Source organism: Taudactylus pleione, unplaced genomic scaffold (assembly GCF_031769625.1).
Source record: "Taudactylus pleione unplaced genomic scaffold, aTauple2 ptg001032l, whole genome shotgun sequence".
NCBI lineage: Eukaryota > Metazoa > Chordata > Amphibia > Anura > Myobatrachidae > Taudactylus > Taudactylus pleione.
The window spans coordinates 8510820-8531376 of NW_028285433.1; the positions used below are offsets into that span (position 1 = coordinate 8510820).

At 46.7% G+C, this 20557-nt stretch overlaps 1 protein-coding gene across 1 annotated transcript in view; it reads left to right on the top strand.

The window, feature by feature from the left end:
- Window positions 1-20557, top strand: part of MUSK (muscle associated receptor tyrosine kinase) — a 208099-nt gene that overhangs the window by 20178 nt on the left and 167364 nt on the right. The window contains exon 2 of the mRNA XM_088461250.1: window positions 10832-10958. Coding sequence (XP_088317376.1) covers window positions 10832-10958 — 127 coding nt within the window. The remainder of the gene's footprint in view (window positions 1-10831; window positions 10959-20557) is intronic.

A 20557-nucleotide genomic window follows, 5' to 3' on the forward strand; every position in this document is an offset into this window, starting at 1 on the left:
GTAGCTCTGGGGCTTGCGCACGCGTAGTGAGCATGCCGCACGTGCGCACTGCCTAACAATTGACCTGCTTGCGAGCGCATAGTGCTTGCGAGCGGGTCTGAATCAGGCCCACAGTCCTGCTGCATAGATTTCATTCACTTGGCATTAAAGGAAACAAAATATTGTGAAATTCAGACCTCTGAACTATATAGACAATTAAATTATTATTTATTCATTATTCAGTATAGGGCCTAATTCAAAGGTGGACACTAATGCAGTAGCAGCTGCAGCTTTTGTTGCATCTACTGAAGCGTTCAACGGCTGCGGGTGTAACCCTCTATGGTGCACAAATGTTTGCACCATTGAGCGGACAGTGGGGGTCATTCAGACCCGCTCGCGAGCGCAGGGCGCTCGCAAGCGGGTCGATGTTGTCCCACTGCGCATGCGCATGATGGAGGGAGCTCCGTCGTACGCATGAGCGAGACCCGGATAGCGATCATCATGTTGCCATGACAATGGGCCTATTTTTATGTGGAGGCCAGGAGCTGTAGCTCCATCCGCCCCATTGTTAATCTGGCCCTACCCATAGGAGTATTAATTATGCTGAGTTGGAAGTACAACAGTTTTGCTAATTATATTGCACATGCCCACAAAATAGTTGCATATGCAGATTTGCACTTGCTTGCGACTGGAGAGACAAGGGAGGAAAAGGGGTGATCCAACCCCTGCAGAATACAGTAAGGTCAATCAGATAAGTCTGCAGCAAGATACAAGTAAGCTTACATAATCAGTTAATCACAGTGGCATATGGGCTGATCTTCAACAGAACTTGATCTATACCAAATACCACCGGAATTGGTATGTAATACCGCTGGCCGCGTGGCCGGCAGTTCGAATCCTGGCAGTGTCAGGCCGACAGAGGAAGAGATCCCGGCAGCCCGACAGCGCTGGAAATCCCGATCGTCCCCAGGTAAGTACTAACTAACCTAATCTACCCCCCTAACCCTAACCCTCCCCTAGGGGTGCCTAACCCTAACCTCCCCCCCAAGTGCCTAACCCTAATCCCCCCTCTAAGTGCCTAAACCTAACCCCCCCCCTTCCCCGCTGCCTAAACCTAAGTACCCTGGGCGGTGCCTAACCCTAACCCCCCCTTCCCCTAGCCTAACCCTAACCCTCCTGGGGGGTGCCTAACCCTAAGTCCCCCCCGGGAACCCTAAACCTATCCCCCCCCGCGGCTGTCCGCTCGTGGCGCCCGGCATCCCTTCGGTCGGGATGCCGGGTGCTGGTCTCCTGGCATAGGGGTAATGACAGGCGTCTAGATTTTAGACGCCTGTCATTTAGCCCTAGCCGGGATTGAGGAGTCGGGAAGCCGGCGGTCGGTATTGCGGCCACCGGCATACTAAACGTATACCAATACCACCAAATAAAATGTATTTATTGACAGTTAAAGGTAACTTCAATTATTAACAAACACTTTTTAGAATGAAGGAAAGAATGAAGAGTGACATAGAAAGCATTGCTTAACTATTGTCAGAACGGGAAAATGATGACAGAGGGGCACATATCTGCTCCCCACATACAGTGGATTGTGAGAATAGCCTCTTCCCCCTACTGGGCCAGATAAATATTCCTTATGTACATGCCAGGTCCTCTCATGAGAGCAGCACCCCTCCTCGCCTTACTACAATGCTGGAATTATACTCCTGCTACTAAAAGCAATGGCCCTCATTCAGAGCCGTTCGCTATTTGCGGTCGTTCGTTTAAAAACAAGGGGTGGCTATTCAAATGATCCGTACGCACATTGCAGTCTGTTCACACCTCTAAGTCTGAACGAGCGAGCAAAACATACGCTCGTTTATTTGTTAAAAACGCCCCCTGGCCGCACGCATCCTACGTCATGTCCGCTATTTATTAGATTAATCGAGCACATCGACCAGCGTATGAACTGCTCGCTATTCTTGTGGTTGGTGTTTGCTACCACAAATTTGCGTGCAGTTCTGGCTATAAAATAACCCAGTGACGTGGTCAATGACGCTGCTGTTTTAAATATACACACCCATAAAACGCCCGTTTTGACCTTTAAGCACGCCTGCGTTCGGATCTCCACTCCCCATTTTCAAACACCTTCCCCTGTTACCACCCACATACGCCTCTTTCTGTCACTCAAAATAGCAGGCACTCGCTATATAGCGTACAAAGGATTTTCGGCCGCACTGACTGGTTCGCGCATGCGTACTAAAAAGCGTACGCATGCGCAGATGTGCAAACATCGCTCGGAACGAGCGTACTGCCGCTAACGAGCGGCTCTGAATGAGGGCCAATGCTCTCATGTAAACACAAGCCAGCACAGACAAACAGACAAGACACACACAAACAAGCAAGAAAGGGAAGGAAGCAGGGAAACTCCGGAACCCGTGAAGCAGGCAGATCCCTTCTGCTTCTCTCACTATACTAGCCTCACTAATCAGAACCCCTACTATACTGATAGGCTACCTGGCAAAAAAACAATGGGGCAGATTCATTAAAACCGGAGGCTATAGGTCTCAATTTAATCGACTAAAGGTCGATTTTAATTTGGTTTTGTTAAGATCTGTGTTGTGTTTTCTGGGGCTAAATCACACATTTACTAATACTTAAGTAACCAAATAAAAAATTGTCTGTTAGTAAATGTATAATTCATCCCCAGAAGCACACCATCGATTTTGTTAAATTTTCAAACATAATTGACCTTTGGTAAATATACCTCCGGAAGAAAGATAAAGTACCAACCAATCAGCTCCTGTCACTTTACAGGTTGTTGAAAAATGACAGTTAGGAGCTGATTGGTTGGTACTTTGGGGGAGATGTATGAAGGGATGAGAGCTGCCTAATCAGTAACCGCGTCCGATACGTGCTGTAGTTACCGGTTCACCCCATGTATTCTAGAGATCTTTGCAAAATGACTGAGGCGCTATGCTATGTATTAATACCTGTGCTAAACTAGTTAACTGATGACTGTTGTGTTACTTTCAGCACAGGTGACGGCAATCATAAATTAGTGGGAAGTCCAGGACTAGAGCAGTCTGTACCTGATGGAAGGGGTCATGTTGGAGGGTATGCACCAGCTCTTATTACACAGCAGCACCTGTGACTTGTGTGTTTGCACACAACAAGGAAAATTTCATTAGGCAGAAAAAACAAAAAAATGGCCAGCGACAGCAAAAGCAATAAGAAAGGGGATGTGCAGGGCCTGTCATGAGGTGGTGATATCATTAAGCGAAACGGTCAGTGTGACTGACCATTGATACATAGCATAGCACCTCAGTCATTTTGCAAAGATCTCAAGAATAATACATGGTGAGAACTGGTAACTGCAGCACATAACGTACAAAATGCTCTGGTCCTGGACTTCCCACTAATTTATGATTGCTGTCACCTGTGTTTAAGCACAACAGTCATCAGTTATCTAGTTTAACACAGGTGACGACAATCATAAATTAGTGGGAAGTCCAGGACTAGAGCATTTTGCACCTGATGGAAGGGATCATGTTGATGGTTCTGGTGGCGCATGCGCAGTCACACACCAGTCGCCAGTCACTGACAGCCGAAAGAGGCGCCAGCATCGTTCACAGTAGAAGGGCACAGACTGCAGTGCAGCTGCTTGCCGGGCAGTTATCAAGGCTGTTGTGACTGACCCGGCCGGCAGCTACACACAGAGGGCCTGATTCAAAGTTGGATGCTCTGTCAGAGCGCTCGCTCTGAATCAGTGCCCTCCCTCTCTTTTTTTAGAGTGGCCACCTGGCCGCTCGCATAGTTGTGGGTGACCACCCACAGCTATAGCGAGCGGCCAAAAAGATGGTTGCACTAGTGATGTCAGTGGGGCCGGCCCCAGACGGTAGGCGTTCCCATGGGTAAGCCTCCGTCTGGGCAGCCACGCCCCCTTTGGTGGGCATGCCAGGGGCCTGGCTGCCCAGACGGAGGCGTTCCCATGGGAACGCCTACCGTCTGGGGCCGGCCCCACTGACATCACTAGTGATGTCAGTGGGAGTGCTTTTGGCTCTGATAGAGCCAAAAGCACTCCAGGGCTTGCGGCAGCGAGACCCTACCGCAAGGGTCTCATCGTAAGCCCGATGGTCGCGATGGTCTTGACCATCGCGACCATCATTTTGGCCGCTCGCTATAGCTGTGGGTGGTCACCCACAGCTATGCGAGCGGCCAGGAGGCCACTCCAAAAAGGAGCAGGGATGGCCCTGTTTCAGAGCGAGCGCTCTGTCAGAGCGTCCGGCTCTGAATCACGGCCACTATCCCTCTTTGAAAGCTGCCTATATTTAGACATCATCTTAAACTTTCTAATTTATTTTTAAATAGGGGAAAGAAATTACACCTCATTGTATGTGTATGTGTGTCCCCCAGTGTCAGTGTAGCCCCCTGAATGGGCGCTGGGAGAACTAAATCTCCCAGCTGTACTTGTCCCTCCCACCAGCCCCTGGGGCCTCCCAGCAGTGAAACTCTTAAATTTAAGGGAGTTCTCCTCGAACCTTAGCAGAGTAGATCAGTCTCTTGAGGGACGATTCAATTCAGTGCAATGTTGAATAGTGCTGGGAAGGAGTCCGGGTGCTGGTCTCCTGGCATAGGGGTAATGACAGGCGTCTAGATTTTAGACGCCTGTCATTTAGCCCTAGCCGGGATTGAGGAGTCGGGAAGCCGGCGGTCGGTATTGCGGCCACCGGCATACTAAACGTATACCAATACCACCAAATAAAATGTATTTATTGACAGTTAAAGGTAACTTCAATTATTAACAAACACTTTTTAGAATGAAGGAAAGAATGAAGAGTGACATAGAAAGCATTGCTTAACTATTGTCAGAACGGGAAAATGATGACAGAGGGGCACATATCTGCTCCCCACATACAGTGGATTGTGAGAATAGCCTCTTCCCCCTACTGGGCCAGATAAATATTCCTTATGTACATGCCAGGTCCTCTCATGAGAGCAGCACCCCTCCTCGCCTTACTACAATGCTGGAATTATACTCCTGCTACTAAAAGCAATGCTCTCATGTAAACACAAGCCAGCACAGACAAACAGACAAGACACACACAAACAAGCAAGAAAGGGAAGGAAGCAGGGAAACTCCGGAACCCGTGAAGCAGGCAGATCCCTTCTGCTTCTCTCACTATACTAGCCTCACTAATCAGAACCCCTACTATACTGATAGGCTACCTGGCAAAAAAACAATGGGGCAGATTCATTAAAACCGGAGGCTATAGGTCTCAATTTAATCGACTAAAGGTCGATTTTAATTTGGTTTTGTTAAGATCTGTGTTGTGTTTTCTGGGGCTAAATCACACATTTACTAATACTTAAGTAACCAAATAAAAAATTGTCTGTTAGTAAATGTATAATTCATCCCCAGAAGCACACCATCGATTTTGTTAAATTTTCAAACATAATTGACCTTTGGTAAATATACCTCTGGAAGAAAGATAAAGTACCAACCAATCAGCTCCTGTCACTTTACAGGTTGTTGAAAAATGACAGTTAGGAGCTGATTGGTTGGTACTTTGGGGGAGATGTATGAAGGGATGAGAGCTGCCTAATCAGTAACCGCGTCCGATACGTGCTGTAGTTACCGGTTCACCCCATGTATTCTAGAGATCTTTGCAAAATGACTGAGGCGCTATGCTATGTATTAATACCTGTGCTAAACTAGTTAACTGATGACTGTTGTGTTACTTTCAGCACAGGTGACGGCAATCATAAATTAGTGGGAAGTCCAGGACTAGAGCAGTCTGTACCTGATGGAAGGGGTCATGTTGGAGGGTATGCACCAGCTCTTATTACACAGCAGCACCTGTGACTTGTGTGTTTGCACACAACAAGGAAAATTTCATTAGGCAGAAAAAACAAAAAAATGGCCAGCGACAGCAAAAGCAATAAGAAAGGGGATGTGCAGGGCCTGTCATGAGGTGGTGATATCATTAAGCGAAACGGTCAGTGTGACTGACCATTGATACATAGCATAGCACCTCAGTCATTTTGCAAAGATCTCAAGAATAATACATGGTGAGAACTGGTAACTGCAGCACATAACGTACAAAATGCTCTGGTCCTGGACTTCCCACTAATTTATGATTGCTGTCACCTGTGTTTAAGCACAACAGTCATCAGTTATCTAGTTTAACACAGGTGACGACAATCATAAATTAGTGGGAAGTCCAGGACTAGAGCATTTTGCACCTGATGGAAGGGATCATGTTGATGGTTCTGGTGGCGCATGCGCAGTCACACACCAGTCGCCAGTCACTGACAGCCGAAAGAGGCGCCAGCATCGTTCACAGTAGAAGGGCACAGACTGCAGTGCAGCTGCTTGCCGGGCAGTTATCAAGGCTGTTGTGACTGACCCGGCCGGCAGCTACACACAGAGGGCCTGATTCAAAGTTGGATGCTCTGTCAGAGCGCTCGCTCTGAATCAGTGCCCTCCCTCTCTTTTTTTAGAGTGACCGCTCGCATAGTTGTGGGTGACCACCCACAGCTATAGCGAGCGGCCAAAAAGATGGTTGCACTAGTGATGTCAGTGGGGCCGGCCCCAGACGGTAGGCGTTCCCATGGGTAAGCCTCCGTCTGGGCAGCCACGCCCCCTTTGGTGGGCATGCCAGGGGCCTGGCTGCCCAGACGGAGGCGTTCCCATGGGAACGCCTACCGTCTGGGGCCGGCCCCACTGACATCACTAGTGATGTCAGTGGGAGTGCTTTTGGCTCTGATAGAGCCAAAAGCACTCCAGGGCTTGCGGCAGCGAGACCCTACCGCAAGGGTCTCATCGTAAGCCCGATGGTCGCGATGGTCTTGACCATCGCGACCATCATTTTGGCCGCTCGCTATAGCTGTGGGTGGTCACCCACAGCTATGCGAGCGGCCAGGAGGCCACTCCAAAAAGGAGCAGGGATGGCCCTGTTTCAGAGCGAGCGCTCTGTCAGAGCGTCCGGCTCTGAATCACGGCCACTATCCCTCTTTGAAAGCTGCCTATATTTAGACATCATCTTAAACTTTCTAATTTATTTTTAAATAGGGGAAAGAAATTACACCTCATTGTATGTGTATGTGTGTCCCCCAGTGTCAGTGTAGCCCCCTGAATGGGCGCTGGGAGAACTAAATCTCCCAGCTGTACTTGTCCCTCCCACCAGCCCCTGGGGCCTCCCAGCAGTGAAACTCTTAAATTTAAGGGAGTTCTCCTCGAACCTTAGCAGAGTAGATCAGTCTCTTGAGGGACGATTCAATTCAGTGCAATGTTGAATAGTGCTGGGAAGGAGTCCCCAGCACAATTGACCGCGCTGTTAACCCCTCCTGAGATTCGTTCTCGCACCCTCCTGAGGTACGAGCAGAAATTGTAATAAACTAGCGGCGTTATGCTGTTTTTAGGCTTAACGTGGGTGCTAACAGCATTGCGGACTGCACAAGTCAGAGAATGCAGGTTACCGCGACTACACACCTGGCTTCAGGCACAGTAATCTGCATCTCCCGACTTAAGTGCCGGGCGTGATTGGGACAATTGAATAGCTCCGGGAACTCCTTTCTGACGCTATTCAACATCGCACTGAATTGAATTTCCCCCTTGGAGACTTATTGACATGATTTGTGCTGAATCCGTCATCGTGGCATAGACTCTGGGCCTGATTCAGTAAGGATCGCTATTGCATACGCAGCTGTGAATTCGCACGGAACGCAACTGCGAAAGTATGCTAATGCCTGCCACAGCTCAGCCGGCATAGATACACCCACTGCTGCTTTCTTACATCCGTACTACCTCGCACTCCTGCGTATACATCCGAACCATTGACGCACATCAGCCTGTCGCAGAACATTTGCACCAGGTCTGACCAGCTGCAGAAACTGCAAGTCTTGCCACACGCAGTAAGTACTGAAGCTGTGTATGCAATCGCAGTGGATAATTTATGCACGCCCAGGAAACGGCGTTCAAACAGACAGACATGCCTGCATTTTGCCAGCCACTCCCCTGTCACCACCCCCTACGCTCACAGCCAGTCACTCACTCTGCAATGGATTCCTCAGTGTGTCCGTAATCGCAGTGCGATCGCAGCGCATATACAGTGCGGTGCATACGCATGTGCAGTGGTTAACAATCGCTCGATCTGTGTACGTAATTGCATTGCGTACGCTGCTGAATCAGGCCCTCTCTTCACAATGCCCTGGCTCCAGACCACCCACCTAAATGTTACCTCCATGATCTCCCACAGGGGACATTTAAAAAACCATAGGTAATTATACAATTCCTCTACATGGGCCTAATCCACTAGTATTGGGTCCCTCCTGGAGGCAATCATTTAAAATAAACACAAGGCTTAAAAATTCTCAATACTAATAAAAGCTACAGGTCTTTACCTACCAAGCTGCCCACCCATATCCCTGCCACACTGTAATACATGTTACCATGCCCACAAGCCACCATGTCATGCCCCTGCTCTGACTGCATCCCCTGTTGATTATGATTCAGTAAGAATGGACTGCATTATGAACACAATGGGGCTTTAGTTTTACATAGCAATTTAGATTGGACACACACCTCTCAAATCTAAATACAGTATCTGCACGTGTTAAATCTGCCCCACCTGCAATGCAAGGTGTAAAGTTACTTGTTCTTTTTTGCTCTGCTTACAACTAGGGATGTGCAGGCTCGGATAGCTTCGAGTTTGCACGTTGAGTTCGGATTTTTCCCTCCAAAAAAACGGAACTCAGAAAGAGGCAAAACGTCATCTTGCATGGACGAACATCATCATTCCTGGACTTTTGTCTTTGTACAGCAACCTTTTTTATTTTTAACTGTACAATGCTATTCTGTAAATTGTTGGGAACATTGGAAAAGTCTGTTTTATTTTTTGGATCCAGTACAGTTGGTTAAAATCTTAGTTATGTAACAATCAGAAGATTACAGCGCGTTGAATTAAGCAAATATAGATGCTTATTGGGGTGTAAAATAGTATTTCTTGAGTCAGATTTCTTCATGGCTCTTGGCCATGTAATAAAAGAAAATATTTCTAATCACATCAAAAACAAGTATTCATTTACTCATTCCAGATGCACAGCAAAAGATATGACTCTTATATAAACTGCCCTAGCCTGGAAATCTTTGAGTATAAACATGTGCAAATGTTTAAACTTCAAGTAAAATACTTTAAAAAGCAGAGATCACTGATAAATAACCCTTTCAGGGAGTTTTCATAGTATGATATTATGGGGAAGTGAAATATACACTCTTTCTATTTGGTCCAATCTAAAGCACCACTTAGCCCAACACTGAGTTTAAGATATGCAATAGTAAGGTAAAATGAGGTTTTACTTCCTATGTATTACAGAGACCTGCAAATCCTCCTGCATCTTTGGGAAAGTGTCCTTATGGGACTGGAAGTCTGAAAGCCCCAGTGGTGGTCATGCTTTTTCTTCTGAACTCAACTTAAAACATTGCCATAGTTAGAATTATCACTGTTTTCTGATTTACTGGAATTTTCCCGATCAGGATTGAATTTCCTGACAAATAGGAAAAAAAACATCTACTTCCTAACATGGCAATCTGCTGCAGGGGAGTGAAAGAGGACAGGGATACTTATTACATGGCTGCCATGTGTGGTGTATGCATTGCCAGATAATGGTCCACGTGGTCCTGTAGTTAAAATGTATGAAGGGCCTATTATGTGCCGCAGGGGGTGTGTCCACTGCCACGCGGATGTTGCTAGTGATGTGGGAGATGTCGCCAATGTGGTGGGGTGTGGTCTGCACAGGGGGTACTGTATATTAATAGTGTAATGTCAGAGCCTACGAACAAAAAAATACCTCTTGTTAGCATGTCCATAATATGACAAAAAAGAAAAATGGACTTAGCATACCTCCAAAACAAGGTTGGCCTACATGCACGGGCGATGGACGATATTGCGCGCATCACAGGTCGTTGGGCACTGAAAAAATGCACAATATGAATGATAACGATATGATCGATATCATTATCGTTCATATCGTCCATTTTAATGGTACCTTGTGTGCGCACCATATGCTAGTGATATATAAAATAAAATAATCAAATCAATCAAGTTGTTTATTTATTTATTAATTCATTCATTCAGGTAACACTATTGGACAAGTTTTTTTTAGATGGTGGATCTGCATTAAGATATGTGACAAGTAACAATGTATTTCTATGCAAATATAAGGACAGTATGTACAGACCTATAATAGACTAGATAAACATACATGTGAGTTCAGGTAAAAGGCACTCCTAGTATGATGACAGAGAACTTTTTCCGTACTAGTGCAGGTATCATCCAATGCCCCATCTGGAGAGTCAAGTTCGGGTTAAATGTAATAGCCTGCAAGTTCCCAGGTTATTTTTTACTTTGAAATAATTGCCCCTTTAAATAACAACGGGCTGGAAACTCATCGATGCCTGCATCGCACAGGCTATAACATTTTCCCCCTTGTGAGGGTGGAGTTGCAGGGTAGATTTTGCAATGTTATGCGGATCATTTGGAAACAGTAGTTCAAATCATAGCATACATGACATTACAGAATTGTGTTCCCCTTTCCATTTTTAGACCTTGACTATAATTATTACTAAATAGCCAACCAGCCAATCACAAGCGGTCTCTCACTTTAACTCCTTTTATACCATGCTGTTTATGTTTTTCTTAGCTACAGTACTTAATGTCCTTAATGTTTTCAATAGTCAGTAAATCTTTGATCTCACACTGCTACCTTCATGTATTTAAGCTGATTGCTATTTACTTATATATGGCAGTATTTATGTTGCGGTTTTTGAGATTTGTGTATGTCGCAATTAACTATTATGTGCTTCTTTACTTAGCTCCTTTCATTACCACGCCCCTTGAAACACTTGATGGATTAGTGGAAGACGTTGCCACTTTCATGTGCGCAGTTGATTCGAATCCGCAATCAGAAATAACATGGACACGTAATAACATTCCTATCAGGTCTGTAAGATACCATGCACAAATGTTCACAATCATGTGTATAAATGTACAGTGTTGCTAACATAAAATCATTTTTAGGTGCTCCAGCGCATCAGACATGAAGACAAAACAAATATTAAAAATAGAAAGGAGAACAATATAATGAACACAGTGGTTTCAGTGAATGCAAGCAGAATGGGGTGCCCTATGTGCAGCAGGCCATCTCTTGTACAGAGGACCCTACCCCTACACAGCATCTCCCCTATACCTGCTACTGGTGGTGCCAACTTGCCGACAATGTCTTAGGAAATATGGCATATGTTCAGAAAATAGTAATAACACTGGCACAGTACCAAAGTCTTCACAATCTCATGTATTAGCGACATCTTTCTCAAGAAATCGTCGGGAAAGATGGAATTTGTGTATTTGGAGTGACCTACTGCACAGCACAGTGTACAGTAAGTTTGTACTTGGTGAAGGGTGTTTGTAGTAGGGCTCTGCCAGACTCATGGGCCTATGTGCTCCGCAAGCCCTTGCACTATTTTAGATGACCCATAGGATGCGAGCCTGACAAGGCTTCGTCATGTCCCCCCACTTTGCACATGGGACTGTAAAACATTCATGGGGATAAAACAAGAACAAACAATTGCCACGCATATTCCAATTAAAGGATACCATTGGAAACAGGTTAACAACAATTTGTCCTATTGTCAAAGACCAATTTGTACATATCTGTTCTGATCACAATGATCCACTCTTATTGTATTGCATTTGGCTGGGGGTAGACCTTTCTACTTAATCAATTTGTCATTAGTTGACCAACCAAAATCTTGCTGTGAGCAGGCAGCTTCATATTCAATTGTACTGTCAGTTCACTGAAGAGCAAAGCATCAGAAGATATATTAAAAGATATTTGACATTGTATTGAGAAATACTATACAACTGAAAGCAAGTGTTACAAGTCGCAGTCACGACTTGACACTTTCTGACAGTGGCCCTGATTCAGAGCCGGATGCTCTGACAGAGCGCTCGCTCTGAATCACGGCGTCTTTTGTTTTTTATGGAGCGGCCTCCTGGCTGCTCGCATTGCTGTGGGTTGCCACCCACAGCTAATGCGAGCGGCCAGTGTGATGGTTGCGATGGTCAAGACCATCGCGACCATCGGGCTTGCGACGAGACCCTTGTGGTAGGGTCTCGTGGCCGCAAGCCCCAGAGAGCTTTCGGCTCAAATAGAGCCGACAGCTCTACCACTGACATCACTTGTGATGTCAGTGGGGCTGCCCCCAGACGGTAGGCGTTCTCATGGGAACGCCTCCGATTGGGCAGCCACCCCCCCGGCCCGCCCACCAAAGGGGGCGTGCTGTCACTCAACATCGACAGCACGCCCCCTTTGGTGCGAGACCCGGAGCGACGGATTGCCTGTCGCTATTTGGGTCTCGCGCATGCGCAAGACGGAGCGCAAGCCTGTTTTCCCGACCACAATCCTCTTGCTCGCTAGTCACTACGAGGTCATAGCTGTGATTGACATTTCGTGCTGTTTGTGGGTGGCTACAGGGGAAGGTGCTTGTGAACAGGGGGGGGGGGTGCGCACGCAGGTGTGTTTGACCTTAAAAAAGGCGTTTTAAGGGCGTGCATATATTACTGAGCGAGTCATCACACACGTCATCTCGTTGCAATAACGATGCTACTGCTCGCAGAGCTAATGGTAGCCCAGGGTCTACCTTAAGCATTGCGAGTGCTGACGATGGTTTCTGCCTCAACCGATGTTTGTAGGCAATTAACAATGTAACAGGTGTTAATCGTGCTGACGTAGGTTGCCACCTGTGACCGACTCTGAATTAGACCGTAGAGATAGGAGGTGTGCTTTCATTATTGTGGGTGTTTCCGCGCTTACGATGTGCGTTGCAACTGAGCGCTCGTTTTGCATACACTTGATCACTTTGGGTGCTACCTATCACTTCCATGCGACCGCCTCTGAATGAGGTCCAGAGTCTTGCTCAGATGCTTGCAGCCCAGATCCAAACTCTCACCCAGAAAGTCCAAGAACTCACTATATGAGTTGAAGAGAACCGTTCTCCTGTGCATGCAGTTCCTCATCTAGATCTTAAGATGAATTTGCCAGATCGGTTTTCTGGGGATCGCCAACAGTTTTTAAACTTTCGTGAAAGTTGCAAGCTCTATTTTCGAGTTTGTCCGGCCTCTTCAGAGACACCGTTGCAACAAGTTGGAATAGTAATCTCTCTCCTTCAGGGGGACCCACAGACTTGGGCCTTTGGACTGCCTTTTACTCACGCGGCATTACAGTCAGTGGAGCCTTTCTTTACGGCCTTGGGCCTATTGTATGACGACCGGGACCATGTTGCTTTGGCTGAGTCCAAGTTGCGTGCTCTCAAACAGGGCAAGAAGGCAGCAGAGGATTACTCATCAGAGTTTCGCAGATGGGCTAATGACTCCAGTTGGAACGACCCGGCTTTACATAGCCAATATCGTGTTGGTCTTTCTGAGGCCATCAAGGACATCCTTGTGCAACATTCACACTCTGAATCATTGGATGAACTCATGCAACAAGCCATAAGGATTGACCGGCGGTTATGGGAACGCAAACGTTAACAAGATCCTCCCATCAGATTGCCTTGTTCTCCCGCTTGGGTTCCATCCTCGGTCACAGAGGAACCTATGCAGATTGGCGCCTCTCGCCTATCGTCAGTAGAGAGACGCAGAAGACGGTCTCTTGGCCTCTGTATGTACTGCGGTGACAAGAGGCACATGGTGAATAACTGTCCACTCAGACCAGTAAAAGACAAGGCCTAAGTGTTTGGGAGGATTTGCATTTAGGCCTGGCATCCATTTTCTCCAAAAATTCTATTTTAATCCCAGCAGTCATCCAGCTCGCCAACTCCACTTTGTCTATTTCAGCCTTCCTGGATAGCGGGGCAGCCGGCAATTTTATGGATTTTCTTTTCTTTCGCACTCTGGGAATACCAGCTGTCCCTTTGGAACAAGAAATTCCTATCTGTGGTCTAGACGGAGGTTTGATTTCATCAGGTCATGTGAAGTTTAAGACACCTCCTCTCTGTTTATTGGTGGGTTCCTTACACGCGGAGACTTTGGGCCTGATTCAGAGCCGCTCGTTCGCTCTGAGCGATGTTCGCACAACTGCGCATGCGTATGGGTCGTAATGCGCATGCGTAAACCAGTCATTGCGGTCGGAAATCGTGCACTCGCAAAACTGCTAGGGGCTGCTAATTTGAATGTCAGAATGTACCGTTTGTGGGTGGTAACAGGGGAAGGTGCTTGAAAATGGGGCAGTGGAGATCCGAACGCAGGCGTGCCAAATGGTCAAAAGGGCGTTTAATGGGAGTGCATAATTAGTAAAGGAGCGTCATCGACCACATCACTTGGTTTTCTTTTAGCCTGAACTGCTCGCAGTGATTGCGGTAGGAAAAACCTACCACAAGCACTGCGAGCAGTTCAGATGCCTTTCGATGTACCCGATTAATCTAATAAATACCGGAGATGACGTGTGTTGCGAACGGCAAAGGGGCGTCTTTACAAAATAGCGAGCGCAATTTTCGTTCACTCGCTCAAACATAGAGGCATCAACAAACCGCAAAGAGCGAGCGCTCAATTTAAATAGCCGGCCCCTTTTTTGGAACGACCGTCCGCAAATAGCGTCCGGCTCTGAATCAGGCCCTTTGTCTTTTTATCTCCTCCATTGTCCCTTGGCTCCAGTCGTTCTTGGTTTTCCATGGCTTAAGCAACATAGGACCTCATTCAGAGTTGGTCGAAGCGGCCGCACGGTCGTACGCCACTGATGTTCGCTATACTGCGCATGCGTAAAGTTCGCAATGCGCGTGTGCAAACTAGCCGCTACGATCAGAAATTTCTCTCTCCTTGAACACAGCCAGGTCGGTAGTTTGAGTGACAGATTGAGGCGTTTGTGGGTGGTAACAGGGGAAGGTGCTTGAAAACGGGGGAGTGGAGATCCGAACGCAGGCGTGCCTAATTATGCGAATGGCGTTTTGTGGGAGTGCACACGGTTTATGGGAGTGCATAATTAACAAAGTAGCCTCATGGCACATGTGACATGGGAGGTTTATACACTGACATGATCGTAGAGCTTAAGAGAGGGTATGGTCAACCTTAAGCTCTACGACCAGTTCCGATGGTTCCCGATGGTCTCGATTAATCCTTATATGCCCGGAGATGACGTGTAATGCGTACGAGAAGGGGGCGTATTTTTTTGTCTTCCGACTGCTTCCTCCCCTTGGTCGGCCAGCTACCGATCCGAACTTAGGGACGCAACTTGCGAGGGAATCATTTGCATATACGGCCCCTTTTCCCGTATGACCGAGCGGCCGCTTCGACCGACTCTGAATGAGGTCCCTAATCCCGTGATTGATTGGCAATCCGGTGAGATAATCAAATGGAGTCAGATTTGTCAGAATCGTTGTTTGACCATGCCTATTGGGTCCGTACTTGCTAACGTTGCTGAGACATCTCTATCGATTCCGCTTCAGTACCAGGATTACGCTGACGTTTTCTCAAAAAAACTTGCGGATGTTCTTCATCCACATAGATCTTACGATTGTGCCATCAACTTGATTCCAGACGCCAAGTTACCCAAAGGCCGGTTGTATTCCCTTTCTATACCGTAGGACAAAGCTATGAGAGAGTACATTGAGGATGCCTTGGCTAAAGGATTCATCTGTCCCGCAAAATCACCATTGGGAGCTGGTTTTTCTTCGTGGGTAAGAAGGATGGATCTCTTCATCCCTGTATTGACTACAGAGGACTCAACAACATTACGGTAAAAAATTCATATCCGTTACCTCTCATTCCGGTAATGTTTGATCAACTGCATCAGGCTAATATCTTCTCCAAGATTGACCTCCGAGGGGCATACAACCTGATTCGAATCATGAGTGGAGACGAGTGGAAAACGGCCATCAGTACTCATTCTGGACACTGCGAGTATCTAGTCATGCCATTTGGCTTATTCAATGCCCCAGCTGTGTTTCAGGACCTGGTCAATGATATTCTTCGGGAGTTTTTGGGGGTGTTCATGGTCATATATCTGGATGACATCCTAATTTTTTCCCATTCACTGGATCAACATCATCACCACGTGCGACAGGTTCTCCAAAAATTGCGGGAGAACCATCTGTACGCCAAGTTGGAGAAATGTGAATTTGACGTCACTCAGGTTTCTTTTCTGGGGTATACAATCTCGTCCAAGGGATTTTCTATAGATCATGGAAAAGTCGAGGCCATACTTAAGTGGGACCAACTAACTTCCCTTAAGGCCATCCAGCGGTTCCGCGGCTTTTCTAACTATTACCGGCGATTTATTAAATCCTTTTCCAGTATTGTGGCACCCATTGTTAATCTGACTAAAAAAGGAGCGGATACTTTAAACTGGCCAATTGATACTATCCAGTCTTTCAAAACTCTCAAAATTGCTTTCACTCAGGCTCCTGTTCTTCGGCATCCTGATCCTGACCTTCCTTTTATCTTAGAGGTAGAGGCCTCTGAAGTAGGAGCTGGATCCATTTTGTCACAGAAAGACCCTGCAGATAGTAAGTTGCACCGGTGTGCATTCTTTTCTCGCAAATTTTCCTCTGCTGAATGCAATTATGATGTAGAAAATCGGGAATTACTAGCTATTAAATGGGCCTTCGAGGACTGGAGACACTGGCTGGAGGGGGCCAAACACCAAATTTTGGTTCTTACTGACCACAAGAACCTGTCCTACATTCAGTCCGCTAAAAGGTTGAATTCCCGGCAGGCACGCTGGGCTTTATTTTTTACGCGGTTCAACTTCCTCATCTCCTTCCGTCCTGGTTCCAAGAACATCAAGGCTGACGCCCTTTCCAGAAGTTTTGGACCTAGTCAACAGATATCCAGGTCAGATGAAGCTATCATTCCTGACTCTTTCTTCCACTGTGCACTCACCCGAAATCTGGCAGATCTCATTCGGGCATGTCAATCGGAAGCACCTCCGGAGAAGACTTCTGGTCGATTGTTTGTCCCAGAGAAGTTTAGAAGAGCAGTTCTTCTGGATTTCTATGCCTCTCGAGTTGCTGGCCATCCTGGCATCAGTGAGACTTTAGAACTACTCTCCCGCTCTGTTTGGTGGCAGTCTTTGAACAAAGATGTGCATGAATTTGTCTTGGCATGTGAGGTATGTGCCCGTAATAAAACACCTCGGACGGCTCCTTCTGGTCTGTTACTTCCACTTTCCATACCGAGGAGACCCTGGACTCACATTGCCATGGATTTCATCGTTGACCTCCCACTATCTGCTCGATGTTTCGTTATCTGGATGGTGGTGGACCGGTTTAGCAAAATGGCACACTTCATACCATTGCAAAAACTTCCTTCCACTAAGGACCTCTCCGGCCTGTTTCTTCAACACATTTTTTGGGTACATGGCTTACTGATGGATATAGTGTCAGATCGAGGATCACAATTTGTGGCACAGTCCTGGAGAGTGTTCTGTTCCTCTCTGGGCATTGAGCTTAGTCTTTCTTCAGGTTACCATCCTCAGTCGAATGGACAGACTGAGCGCGTTAATCAGTGTCTGGAACAATATCTATGCTGCTATGTTTCCAAGTGTCATAATGACTGGGTATCTCATCTGCCGCTTGCTGAGTTTGCTTTTAATGATTCATGCCATTCTGCATCTTCTGTATGCCCATTCTTCTGTGTTACAAGACAACATCCAATGTCAAATACCTTTGACTCCGGATCACCAGCTTCTTCTTCTGTCTCTTGGCTCCGACATATTTGGGGCAAGGTTCATCAAAGCCTTCGGAAGGTATCTCTCCGCTTCAAAGAACCTGTTGACAAGCATCGGAGGTCATGTTGCTTTAAGAAAGGTGATTTGGTTTGGCTCTCCACCAAAACATCAAGCTCTGTCAGCGTACACAGAAGTTGGGTCCCAGATTTATTGGTCCATTCCAAATTACTTCACAGGTGAACCCAGTAGCCTTCAAACTTCAATTGCCCAACTCTCTCCGTATTAATAATACTTTCCATTGTTCCTTGCTCAAACTGGTCTTCTCTTCAGCCAAATTCAAACTCAGGTCCTCTACCAGGCCTGCTTTGGTGATGGTCCATGGTAACACGAGTTCATAGTGGAGAAGAACTTGGACTCTAGAATTTCCAAGGGTCCTCTACATGTTTTAGTCCACTGGAAGGGCTATGGTCCGGAGGAACGTTCCTGGGTTCCTGATACTGCATTACATGCTCCCAGGTTGAGAAGATGCTTCTTTCAGGAGTTTCCAGACAAACCAGGTTTTGGGGGTTCTACAACCCGCATCAAGGGCGGGGTACTGTTACAAGTCACAGTCACGACTTGACACTTTCTGACAGTATGCCCAGACAGGATGGGGTTACTCCAGTTCTTCCTGTTGCTAGGAGATTGGCACACCTCAGGAAGTGATCTGTTTTCCACAAGTGCAAACCTGATTGGGACTTCAGCCTATTTGCACTCACTGATCTATTGCACCTGTGCCGACTATAGAGTGTCTGTGAGTTCCCTCAGCCTGGCTGCAGAATCAGGTTGTTCATGTTCTCCAGTTCACTGAACTCCCACATGGCTTCCTAACCGCTCCAAGTAGCTTCCGTGCTACCATCTATCTCCAAACGGCTTCCTGGAAGCATCTAGCAGCTCCCGTGCTGCCATTGTTCACCATACGGCTTCTTAGCCGCTCCAAGTAGCTTCCGTGCTACCACCAATCTCCAAACGGCTTCCTAGCTGTATCCAGCAGCTTCCGTGCTGCCAACGTTCACCATACGGCTTCCAGGCCGCTCCAAATAGCTTTCGTGCTACCGCCAATCTCCAAACGGCTTCCTAGCCATATCCAGCAGCTCCCGTGCTGTCAACGTTCATCCTACAGCAATAGCCCCAACATCTGCACCATCGCTGCCAACATCGGCACACTTGCACCATCGGCTCTCAAAGCCATCATCAAACCATAGACTGTTTATCCACGGCAATTGCCCCAATATCGGCACCATCGCTGCCAACATCGGCACACTTGCCGCACCATCGGCTCTCAAAGCCATCATCAAACCATAGACTGTTTATCCATGGCAATTGCCCCAACATCAGCACCATCGCTGCCACATTGGCACACTTGCCGCACCATCGGCTCCGAAAGCCATTATCAAACCATAAACTGCTTATCTACGGCTAATTGCCGCACTATCGGCATCACTGCCGCATCATCGGCACCATTGCCGCACCATTGGCTTAATTGCTGCACCATTGGCATCACTGCTGCACCATCAGCACCATTGCCGCACCATCGGCATAATTGCCGCACCATCTGCATCACTGCCGCACCATCGGCACCATTGCTGCACCATCGGCACAGCTGCCACACCATCGACTCCCAAGCTATTGCCAAAAAAACAAACTGTACTCTCACAACATCTTTACCATCGATATCCTTAAAATTATCAACTGTGTCAGTACTAACGGTACATTCTTTACCTGTTGAATTACCCTGTATCTCCATGTGAGCCGCTACTACCTCGAGCATAAGTCCAGGCAGCCGCCTAAGTACCGGTGAACGTATCCCAGTTCTAAGGGAACAACGGGCGGTTGTTATTGGTAGAAGATCTCGCTAGCCGGGTTCTAAGGGTCTCACATGGAGCAGGCAGTGGGATTCATAACAGCAAGTGATTGCACAATCTGAGATAACAAACAAGGAATCTGCTGTGTACTAGACACATGTATTTACCAACAGTCACAGCTATATCTATAATCACTCCTGTAATAACACTATTTAGTACTAGTAGCTTTATCCAAGGCAACTTATATTTTATGTTTTGTGGTCCTTTAATCAGATACTGCTTGAGCAATTCCAAAGTGATGGTTTCATTATTACACTTTCAAAGTATACTGATTGTGTGACAGAGTGATTGCATATATACATAGCCTCTAATGATATTTTTGGAGTATTTTAATCCAATCTAATATTTTTTAAATATGCACAGTTTGGTCAGTAAGTAGCCTGTACCAAATCCGAATAAAGTGTAAAACATTGCATTTTGGTTGCTGTACATCCCGCCTCTTATCTGGTACATACCAGCGTAATAATGCAGGTATGTATCTGCAATTGTGACAAAATTAGCAAAAGACAGCTCTTCCGAAAAGAGAGCTCCTGCGCGTGCATTGTATGACAGATGCGCTGCAGGGGTTGCTGGGAGTGATCCGATTGGATCCCTCTCAGTGCAGACTGCGAAAGAAGCCCATAGGTTCCAACCTCTGAAAAGTAACACATTCCAGAGCTTGGTACCGTACATATAGGAAATGCGGCCAAAACTCAGAAAATGGCAGTTTTCTGAGTTTTGGACACATTTTCTGTTTAGTACATCTCACCCTGTATATCTTGACTGCAATTTCACTTTTCCTGTGTTTGTCTTAGATGTCACATAAGGTGACTGTTTCATGATCCAGGCTTTTTTTACAAAAGTTAATAAAACTGCCAACTTGTTTATTTATAAATATACCAACAATAGATGTTACACTCATGGATTACACAAAACAGCCGCCGGACTATTTATGTAATGGATGAACACTTGGCAAAGAGGATTTCGACCCTTGC